Source organism: Piliocolobus tephrosceles, chromosome 14 (genome assembly GCF_002776525.5).
Source record: "Piliocolobus tephrosceles isolate RC106 chromosome 14, ASM277652v3, whole genome shotgun sequence".
Lineage (NCBI taxonomy): Eukaryota > Metazoa > Chordata > Mammalia > Primates > Cercopithecidae > Piliocolobus > Piliocolobus tephrosceles.
The window spans coordinates 26,050,588-26,062,124 of record NC_045447.1 but is presented as its reverse complement, the minus strand read 5'-3'; the positions used below and the strand labels follow the sequence as shown (position 1 = coordinate 26,062,124).

General features: G+C 48.6%; 1 protein-coding gene across 1 annotated transcript in view; it reads left to right on the top strand.

Annotated features, from left to right (window-relative positions):
* The window catches only part of SNX30 (sorting nexin family member 30), a 127,827-nt gene that overhangs the window by 108,130 nt on the left and 8,160 nt on the right, over positions 1 to 11,537 (top strand). Inside the window, exon 8 of the mRNA XM_023201747.2 lies at positions 8,829 to 8,981. Within this exon, the coding sequence (XP_023057515.2) occupies positions 8,829 to 8,981 (153 nt within the window). The remainder of the gene's footprint in view (positions 1 to 8,828; positions 8,982 to 11,537) is intronic.

Sequence of the window (11,537 nt, the reverse complement as noted above, 5' to 3'; positions counted from 1 at the left end):
GTGTAGGGAGGGTGTGTGGCGTGTAGGGAGGGTGTGTGGCGTGTAGGGAGGGTGTGTGGCGTGTAGGGAGGGTGTGTGGCGTGTAGGGAGGGTGTGTGGTGTGTAGGGAGGTCGCATGGTGGGCATGTGTAGGGGGGCGGGTATGGTGTTTTCGGGGACATGGGCACGGAGGCGAGTAGGACATTGGTGTGGGAAGAGTGGGTGTGTCGTGTGGAGATGACTGGGAGTGGAAAGGTGCACAGAGGTGTTCCTCTGGTTGAGAGAAGAGCAGAGGGAAAGTGGAAATTGGCTCTCTGGACAAACCTGTTGAAGGCTGTAGACCTTGGACAGCTCTTAGAACCACCAGGATGGTGAATGTTCTGGAATGGGAAAGATGTGACAGGTAGCGAAGTGAGAATGCCAATTGTAAACTGGTAGCAGGGAGAATTCTACATACGGAGCTTCCGCAGACCAGAGAGTGGGGCCTGGTGTCTGTCGTTTCCAGACCCTTCTGGCAAGTGAGGTCCCTCAGCGTGGGGCAGAAGACCAGGTGCCTCTAGCCTGAGCAGGCGGAACTCCCCCAACCCCGGCAGCTGACTTACATCCCACCGCAGCCATCCTCTGCCAGTGCGGTGGTCCCCATGCGATAGATGGGGGCCCGGGGTCAGGGGAAGCGTGGAATTTAAGTGCCAAAGTTAACAAATGGTGGATCCGGTTTGGGGCCCAGGTGCATCTGGCACCAAAGCTGACGCCTGTCCCCAGGGCGCGGGCCCCAGCAGCTGTGCTCCCTGAGGGGGCGCCCTGCCTTTCCCGAGGCAGGTAGGGAGAGTGCGTGTGGCCTTCCCTGGGGCTTCACTCTCATGTCATCGTGCAGGGGAGCTCGTGGCTCTCTTGCTGTCAGCCTCTCTACTCCTCATCTCATGCCCTCACCTCTCCCTCCCTCACTCCCCACTGGCCATCCTCTGAAGTTTGTTTTTATCTATTATTAAAGCAGCCGGGCGCGGTGGCTCAAGCCTGTAATCCCAGCACTTTGGGAGGCTGAGACGGGCAGATCACGAGGTCAGGAGATCGAGACCATCCTGGCTAATACGGTGAAACCCCGTCTCTACTAAAAAATACAAAAAACTAGCCGGGCGAGGTGGCGGGCACCTGTAGCCCCAGCTACTCGGGAGGCTGAGGCAGGAGAATGGCGTAAACCCGGGAGGCGGAGCTTGCAGTGAGCTGAGATCTGGCAACTGCACTCCAGCCTGGGCGACAGAGCGAGACTCCGTCTCAAAAAAAAAAAAAAAAAAAAAGCATTCATTCAGAGAGCTGGTGACTTTCTATTTGCCCAATTCCATGGCTGCTTTTCAAACTTGACCCTGTCTCAGTGTTTTCTTACCTGTTTTCACCTTATAGTTTAAATAGACACTGAAAACGCAGTTGCTGGAAGCTGGAGATGACCAGCCTGGGGGCTCTGGCTTCCCAGAGGGCAGGGGACCAATCTCGCTGCCACTCACACATTGCCAGTTAGGGAGCCCTGTCCCCTGCTCACCCAGCAGCGTGTGGCTGTCACTGGTCATGGAACCTGTCCCGCAGCGGCCACAAGTTCCCCTCTCCCTAACGCTTTGGGATTATATCTGTCTGGTGTAGTTTGGAGATTTTCCTAACCTACGGTCATCATGAGAGCAGATAATGTGACATCTCCAACCCAGCTCCAAGAAGGAGACTTAGGTTGAGATTTCTGTTCTAGGGCCCGGAAATGCATGGCACATGGAAGGAGCTCAGTAATGCTTTTTTTTTGAGACATAATCTTGCTCTGTTGCCAGGCTAGAGTGCAGTGGCTCGATCTTGGCTCACTGAGTAATACATTTTTAAATGAATGTTGGTGAATTTAAGTTACTATCCCATTCCCTAGCACACCGAAATGCACAGTCCCATCTACGTGACTCTTCTGTCATTGCACCAGCAACCTGTATTCTGTAATGGAAATTATCATGAGAGATTGGGAACCAATGTGAAAAATGCAATTTTGTCCCCTCTATATAAGTTTTTGTCTTTTGATGTCTTATATGGTGATATTTTTCCGTGGTGTCATGATAAGCAACACCCAACCATTAGCAGTGCTGTGCCATCTCAACATCCTTCAGACAAATGGTAGCACAACCGTAACAATACCTCAGTCACAAAAATTAAAACATTGAGATGAGAAGAAATGCTTAGGGTGGTGGCCCACACCTGTTATTATCTCAGCACTCTGGGAGGCCAAGACGGGAGATTGCTTGAGCTCAGGAGTTCGAGACCAGCCTGGGCAAAGTAGCAAGACCTTGCTCCTACTCCAAATAAAAATATTAGCTGGGTGTGATGGTGTGCATTTGTAGTTACAGCCACTCTGGAGGCTGGGGCAGAAGGATTGCTTGAGCTTGGGAGATTGAGGCTACAGTGAGCTGTGATTGCGCCACTGCACTCCAGCCTGAGTGACAGAGCAAGACCTGTCTCAAAAATGAATAAAATTAAAAAAAATAAAAAGAATGCTTAGTGTTACTGGTCAATGAATTGATTGTTACAAGGACATTATCCAAAAAGAATCAAAGGTGACAGGAATACACGCCTGAGCGTGAATGTGACTTGCCAGCACTCCCCTTCTTCGCGTTGGGGAACTTCACTAGCTGGTCACAGACAGCTCACCCCAGTTCCTCTTATTTCCTTATTTTTAATCCCTCCATCCTCTTCTAACTCCTACCACCCCAGGCTTCTCTAGCTCTGTTCTCTCTGATTCACCAGCTCCTCCTCCTGTGCCCGCCTTTCTGAGTGACTTGCTGAGTCCTTTATTAACCCTATACATGCTGGCTTTTCTGTGAGTTCAAACCTTGGGCCCTGTCTCCCTCAGCCCTACCTTTCCCTCCATATATTTAAAAAAGATTATATTGTGGTAAAATATACAGAATATAAAATTTGCTATCTTAACCATTTAAAAGTGTACAGCTTAGTCATGTTAAGCACATTTACGTTGTTGTGCAATCGATATCTGGAATTCTTTTCATCTTGCAGAACTGAAACTGACCCATTAAACAACTCTCCATTCCCTGTCCTGCCAGCCCCTAGAAACCCCTGTTCTACTTTATGTCTCTAGTCTCTATGACTTTGACCATTCTAGATACCTCGTATCTTGAATAATATAGTATTTGTCCTGTGACTGGCTTATTTCACTCAGCGTAATGTACTTCGTTTATCCATGTTGTAACGTGTTAGAATTTCCTTCGTTTTTGAGGCTGAGTAATATCCCATATATATGGGACACACACACACACACACACACACACACACACACACACTTATACATCTACATGCCACATTTTGTTTATCCGTTCATCAGTGGACATCTGTGTTGCTTTCCTCTTTGGGCTACCATGAATAATGCTGCTATAAACATGTGTATACAAATGTCTCTGAGACCCTGCTTTCAATTTCTTTGGATATATACTCAGAAGTGGAATCCAGCAGGATCATATGGTAGTTCTATTTAAAATTTTAAACTGTTTTCCATAGCAGCTATACTGTTTTATAATCCACCAACAGCATATAAGGGTTCTAGTTTTCCCATGTTCTTACCAACATTTATGTGCTCGTATTTTTTTGAGACAGAGTCTTGCTCTGTCACCCAAGCTAGAGTGCAGTGGCATGATCTTGGCTGACCGCAATCTCTGCCTCCCAGAGACCTGGTCTCAAACTCCTGACCTCAGGTGATCTGCTCGCCTTGGCCTCCCAAAGTGCTGGGATTACAGGTGTGAGCTGCTATACCTGGCCTATTTTCTGGGTTTTTTTTTTTTTTTTTTTGGTAGTAGCCATCCTGATGAGTGTGAGGTGCTATCTCATTGTGGCTTTGATTATAATTTCACTAGTGATTATGATGTTGAGCATCTTTTCCTGTCCTTGTTGACTGTTTATCTTTTTTATTTTTATTTTTTTGAGATGGAGTCTCACTCTGTCGCCAGTCTGGAGTATAGTGACACAATCTTGGCTCACTGCAACCTCCGCCTCCCTGAATCAAGCAATTCTCCTGCCTCAGCCTCCTAAGGAGTTGGGACTACAGGCACACACCACCATGTCCAGCTAATTTTATTGTATTTTTAGTAGAGACGAGGTTTCACCATGTTGGCCGATGGTCTCGATCTCTTGACTTTGTGATCTGCCTGCCTCAGCCTCCCAGAGTGCTGGGATTATAGGCATGAGCCATTGTGCCCAGCCGACTGTTTATCTTCTTTGGAGATATGTTTAAGTCCTTTGCTCATTTTAAAATTTGGTTGTGTATTCTTTTCCATAAGCCTTTATAAAAGAGCTATGTTTGATTTTCTTGTTATCTCACCCTGCTTTGTGGAGGGAGGCGTCACTCTTCCCCTGGCTGCAGCTGCCTCCTTTCTCTGAGCTGTGGACCTGTCCTTCATTCTGAGCCTTTGGTGGCCACCCTAGTCATCCAGACTAGAAACTTCAGGCTTCTCTCTGACTCCCTCTATTTTATTTCTCATGGGCAGCCAGTTGCCAAATCTGTCAGTCCTGTCTCCACCAGGTTGGTTTACTCCATATTCTCCCTTCTGGTGTTAGAGCCACCACCCCAGTTCCAGGGTGCCCAGTGCAATCTCATGCTAATATATAGTTTGGAGATGATTCATCTCTGGTGTCTGATGAAATCTCAGGGTGGGGTAGCATTGGCAAAGGGTGGCATAATGTTTGGCATAACATATAATAATATGGTTTGTATTTGGAAGATGAAAACCTTTTTCATAACACATGAAATAAAGCTTCAGGAGCAATGCAAAGGATAGATTATCTTTTGTCAACAGCACATTATAATATTGATAATACTGATATAAGCTAACAAATGTTTATTGAGCACTTACTATATGCCAGGCACAAGTGTGTCACAGGTGTGCAGTGACTATCTGGAACCAGTGTTGCGGGCATAAGAAGAATTAACTAAGACAGTTGTAGGTAAAGAAAAACAGATTTATTAGAGAAAGTAGGAAAATACATTGCAAGAGTGCAACAGGCAGATCAGCAAGAAGGGAGCTGACTGCCAGGAAACAAAGGCTTGCTGGGGATTTCATAGAACGGTGCTTGTGCTGTGTACTGAAGGGAGCTTTGTGTAGTGCTGGTAACTCCAAGGTTGAATGAGCAAACTTGCATTTTTCTATTAACTGTGAGTCTGGTGATAGCTGGGTGCAGGAAGATTGTGTTACTAATATTTGTGCAGGATATGTGTCCTGGACCATGAAGAAAGGCAGAAGTGTACCTTAATCTGCCTTCTCTTTTTGCTTTCCCTTGGTCCTGCCAGCCCAACTCCCCCTTCCTAATTAGGACTCCATAAAGCGCTTAACACATATTAGCCTGTTTGACCTCATGACGACCTTGTGAGGCAGAGAATATTAGCCAGACAGAGAAGCTGAGGCCAGGTCCCAGGCCACACACCTGGTAAGTGGCAGGCGGGGTGTGCAAGCTAAGCTCTGGAAGTTTGATCCTAGAGCTGTCCACTTCAGCCGGAAGAAGCGTGGGGTTTTTTCTGTTCTCCGGAAGTGGGCATGAGTTAACTGGGCCTCAGGAAACCAGGCCTTTGGGACGAGTCCCAGCCTCTTCATTCCCTGCCACCCTCCGCCAATCTTGCGAGCTGCAGTTCCCTCTCCATGCTGCTGTGGGCCCTGCGGCCTGTGCATGATACCTGCGGTGGGTCCCAGTGTCTTCTCTCCTCTGTCCCTTGCGTGTACTGCCACTCTGGAGTGCCTTCCGAGTGGTCACACATCTCACATCTGTCATCTTTAAGGAGCCGCCTCAGTGCCGTTTCCTCCATGAGGCCCGATCTTCCCAGGTTGGCCTCCCTCTCCATCCTCCTCAGCATGCTTATCACGGGGGCTCCAGGGGAAGCGACAACACTTGCAACATCTCACCTCAGTGTCTAGGCATGTTCCTGTTTCTTCCTAACTAGACTGTAGGTTACGGGAGACAGGATTTGCCTGTTGGGACCCAAGCACTTTTGTATTCCTCAGTGCCAAGCACAGAATGTGTTGTGAAACTGAGAAGCCAAATATTTCCCAGACCGAGGCTCAGGCAGTCATAAAACCCACAACCGTGGTTTAGACCCTAATTTTTGTGGATCAGTCAGAGTTCCTATCTCCAGCACCGACCTGGGAATCTTTAAACCTGGGAATCTTTCCTCTGTAAAAAGTCCTGTGATTCAGAGACCCCGGCTACCCTCTTCTCCACGTGTCCCAGTGAGGTTCTCTTTCCAGGCCTTTCCATTTTCTCCCCACAGCAGAAGTTTCATTAAGCAAATAGGAAGTTGCTCATAAGTACCCTCACCCTGATGCAAATATGAGCAGTGGCCAGGAGACAGGTAAGGGAACTGGCCTGTGCCTGTGGGAGGTGAAGCCAGCCAGAGATGCTGGCTCGCTGGGCATCTTTCCATTGAGGCTGATTCCTGGAGTGACTCTGGAGAGGCAAGACCGGGATACTCTGGTTTTTATTTCCCTTTTTCCTGAGGTAACCAATAGTAATGGATGGTCTTGGGAGGAGGCAAAAGAGACTTAAATCATGGCATCAGAAGAAAAAGTCAGTCTCTGACCTGGTACGGTGGCTCACACCTGTAATTCCAGTGCTTTGGGAGACTGAGGTGGGAGGATTGCTGGAGGCCAGGAGTTCGAGACCAGCCTGGACAACACAGCACCACCACCACATCGTACTTATTGTAGAGATGGGGTTCTTGCTATGTTTCCCCGGCTGGTCTCAAATTCCTGACATCCAGCGATCTTCTGCCTTGGCCTCCCAGAGTGCTGGAAGGCATGAACCACTGCACCCAGCCCAGTACTTTTTTTCCTTCTTCCAGAAGTGTATGTACTTTGAAGAAGGCCTCTTTCCCCGTCTTAACAGAAAAATTTCTTGCTTTTTAATTTCTTAAAGTGTCAGTTACCTCTTTCTCTCCAGCTCATCCCGGTTTCACCCATGTCTAGTTCCCCTGTCAGGCACATTCAAATTCGCTTGCCTTGGCTGTCTCTTCCCCGGCTCGTGTGTTCTACAGCCATCTCCATGTGGTCTGTGGAGAAGATGGCTGAGTACCCTGAAGGTGTCCAGCTCCCTCAGGCCTGTCTTTCTCATTGGCATCATTCTGTGTCAGCTCCTTGCCCATGAGGCCTGGGTATAAACCTCCCCGATCGATGGAAATGGACTCCCAGTGGTGAGCCATGGCTTGGAGACAGTTTGGTTCATGGGCCCCACCGCACCGACCATACAAGGAAGGCCTCACTTGTGGTTGGGATACATTTGGCATATTGGGGGTTTGACCTAGCTTTGGGCATGTTGGCTCCCTGGCCACCACTGGGGCCCAGTGGGGTGCTTGAGTTAGGAGAGAGAAGCCAGCTTTCGGAAGTGCTGCAGCCGCAAGGCCCACTCCAGCTGCACAGGATAGGTGAAACTCACCAAAGCAAAGTGAAAGTTGTGAAATTTCAAGTGACATAGTTCCCTTTTGAGAAAGTTTTGTAAACCTCTTTAAGAAAAACTTGAAATAGCCTGCTGTTTATTTCTTCTTTGAATTTCAGATTTTTTGTTGTTGTTGTTGTTGAGATGGAGTCTCGCTCTATCGCCCAGGCTGGAGTGCAGTGACGCGATCTCGGCTCACTGCAAGCTCTGCCTCCCAGGTTCACGCCATTCTCCTGCCTCAGCCTCCTGAGTAGCTGGGACTACAGTGCCCGCCACCATGCCCGGCTAATTTTTTTGTATTCTTTAGTAGAGACAGGGTTTCACCGTGTTAGCCAGGATGGTCTCGATCTCCTGACCCTGTGATCTGCCCGCCTTGGCTTCTCAAAGTTCTGGGATTACAGGCGTGAGCCATCGCACCCAGCCTGAATTTCACATTTTTTTTTGACATGCATAAATAACTTTCTTCCTATTTTCTTTTTTTTTTTTTTTTTTTTTTGAGACGGAGTCTCGCTCTGCCGCCCAGGCTGGAGTGCAGTGGCCGGATCTCAGCTCACTGCAAGCTCCGCCTCCCGGGTTCCCGCCATTCTCCTGCCTCAGCCTCCCGAGTAGCTGGGACCACAGGCGCCGCCACCTCGCCCGGCTAATTTTTTGTATTTTTTAGTAGAGACGGGGTTTCACCGTGTTAGCCAGGATGGTCTCGATCTCCTGACCTCGTGATCCGCCCGTCTCGGCCTCCCAAAGTGCTGGGATTACAGGCTTGAGCCACCGCGCCCGGCCTACTTTCTTCCTATTTTCTCAGACTTCTCTAACTCTCCATTTTAAAATATCTGCTATTGGGAAAAGCATAAACAAGCCTCCAGTTTATTTATAATGTGGGGTTCAGAGGAGGCAGCTGGCCAGTAGTTGTCTTATTGCAATTCTCTGATTAATGAGGAAAGGCATCATCAAGTGTCACAGCAATGGAATACTTCATGTGATCTGGGAAAACCTACCTCTTTTCTAGTTCTAATATGGGACACAGGAAAATAGCAGGGCAATGCAAATACTGTTGTGTATTTGCAAAGTCTGCACACACTTTCAAGTGTGGATGAGTAAATCCTAAAAGGAACCAAAGACATATGACTCTGACTTGCAGTGTTTCTTCTTCCTGTGTGTAAATGGGGGTGTCCCCCCATTGTGTTTGGATGGGTTTGAAGATTCAGATTAGGAAAGCCCCTTTTCAGAACTTCTCTTTAGACCTGAAAACCCAAGTCTTTGCTTCCAAATAAATGCCTCCAGAGGACGGAGCGTGTTGATGGCATTTTAATGTAGGGCTTTAGCCTTTGACAAATGTGTGCTCAGAGGAGCTCAAGGCAAGAGATGCTAGTTCTGTGTGCAGGGCACCCATGTGTGCCTCCCTTTTCCAGGTGCCAGCGGACGTTGAGAAATGTCAAGATCGGATGGAGTGTTTCAATGCTGACCTGAAAGCTGACATGGAGAGGTGGCAGAACAACAAGAGGCAGGACTTCCGGCAGCTACTCATGGGGATGGCTGACAAGAACATCCAGTATTATGAGAAGGTAATGAGTGTGCCCAACAAGACTGGTTTCTAATGGCCGGAGCCTTTCACATGGGCCTACCAGAAATCCAGAAGCTGGGAATTCTGCTAGTCTCGTCTCCTTCCCTTATTTTAGCTGCTTAGTCTTGACTCCTGCTTCATGCCCTTACCCGGCCGTGTGACTATAGTGCTGGGTTTGGCAGCAGAGGGGGTGCTCACAGGGGTTTCCCTTGCACATGCTGCCGGGGAAGCAGCCCACTGGTCTTCCATGCTCTCTGGGCCTGGCGCTGGTTGCTTCCCAGAGCCAGTCAGACTTTCAGTACAGGCATGCTGCCACCGAATGGAGGCTTTGGGGTTATTTTATCTGTGTTGGGGTTCTGTACACAGGGGCCCTTCACTTTGATTGTGCAGTGAACCCCTTTGGTCATCTGGTGAAGCCTATAGATCCCTCATCAAAATACTGTTCATTTGTTTTTTAAATGGACTTCAAAATACTGATTTTAAATACCTAAAATAAAGGGATATAGGATTACAGAGGAAAGCAATTCTGTTGAAAAGGTTTACTCATGGATCCCCTTGACCTGTGGACCCCAGGTTAAGCACTGCACACACACACACACATCACACACACCCCACATACACACCCCCACACATACATACCACACCCACACACCACACACACCACACACACAGCCCCCACACACCCCCTACACATACACCCCACATACACACACACCCCACACATACACCCCACACCCACACACCACACACACACCCCACGCACAATCCCCACATATGCCACACCACACACACATGGAGATTACTCTTATCAGGCTACAGCCCAGTCCCCTCAGTCAAGGTTTGCTTGATTCATATATCCAGCAAACCAATGCGAGGCCAGGTGCAGTGGCTCACGCCTGTAATCCCAGCATTTTGAGAGTCCGAGGTGAGAGGATCACTTGAGTCCAGGAGTTGAAGACCAGCCTAGGCAATGTAGTAGGACTCTGTCTCTACAAAAGATACAAAATGAGCCAGGCATGGTGGCGTATGCCTATAGTTCCAGCTACTCCGGAGGCTGTGGTGGGAGGATGGCTTGAGCCAGGAGTTCAAGTCTACAGTGAGCCATGATTGTGCACTATGGCACTCAGTTTTTGACCCTGTCGCAATATATGTATACATACATATGTGTGTGTGTATATATATATTGTGACAGGGTCACAAACTCTGTTACCCAGGTTGGAGTGCAGTAGTGCATTCTATTACCCAGAGTTCCTTTTTTCCGTAACTCCCACACCTTCCCTCCGCTGTTCAGCGGCCTTCCCACTACTACAAAACCAACTATGTCAAATATCTCCATCGCTCCCCTTGGTAATTAATCCCAGCATTCCTAAAGTCCTGGTCCCGGGAGGACCCAACCCTGGTCTTAAGTACATGTTTATCTGTCTTCCCACTATATCACAGGCAGGGCCACCGTCTTGCGGCCTGATATTGCTTCTATACATATTTAACAAATGCTTTTTGTGCACTTGCTGTGTGCAAGGAGCAGTGTGTACCAAATTGATAAACAGCAGGATTCCTGCCCTGTGGAGGGTATGTATTCATCAGAGGAGCCCACAGCTTCAGAGTGAGATAAGGGAAAGAACGGGAAACTGGGGGAGAAAATACCAGGGGGCATAATGCAGACTAAGGGTGGGAGGGGGTGGGTGGGGTTGGCAGGAAAGGCCAGTCTGAGGGAATAACATTTCATCCGAGTCTCAGAGACAGAGGCTTGGAGAACATATGTTCCAGGTAAAGAAGACAACATATTGCAAGGTCCCTGGGATAGGAAAGAGTTTGGTACATTTGAGGACCAAATAGAAAACTGGTATGGCCTTGGTTTCTCATGGCTGACATACAAAGTCCATTGCAGATCGGAAGTGATGGCCTAGGGAGAGAGCAGGACCTGCAATGTTACAGACCCCAGACCATCTTCTGTATATAAGGTGGGCTTCTGAGTTTAGCTTCCTCTCTAACCTCAGAGTCACCAAGGAGGAATCAGGGAGCAATTTCACCACTCCTTTTTCTGGCTTGACCTAGGATGCCTGTCTCCTCCTCCCTCCTCAGAACTTCTGCCACCTCCTCAGTATTCCTTCCACCTCCTCAGAATTCCTCCCACCTCCTCAGAATTCGTCCCACCTCCTCAGAATTCCTCCCACCTCCTCAGAATTTCTCCCACCTCCTCAGAACTCCCCCTCATCAGAACTTCTCCTCCCTCCTCAGAACTCTTCCCACCTTCTCAGAATTCCTTCTGCCCCTCAAAACTCCTCCCAACTCAGAACTCCTCCCCCTCATCAGAACGCCTCCTTCCTCAGAATTCCTTCTCCCTCCTCATAACTCCTCTTCCCTCCTCAGAATTCCTTCTCCCTCCTGAGAACTCCTCCTATCTCAGAATTCCTCCTCCCTCCTCAGAACTCTTCCCACCTCCTCAGAACTCCTCCTCCCTCCTCAGAACTTCTCCCACCTTAGGATTCCTCCTCCCTTCTCAGAACTCCTCCTACCTCAGGATTTCTCCTCCCCCTCAGAACACCTCCCCACTCCT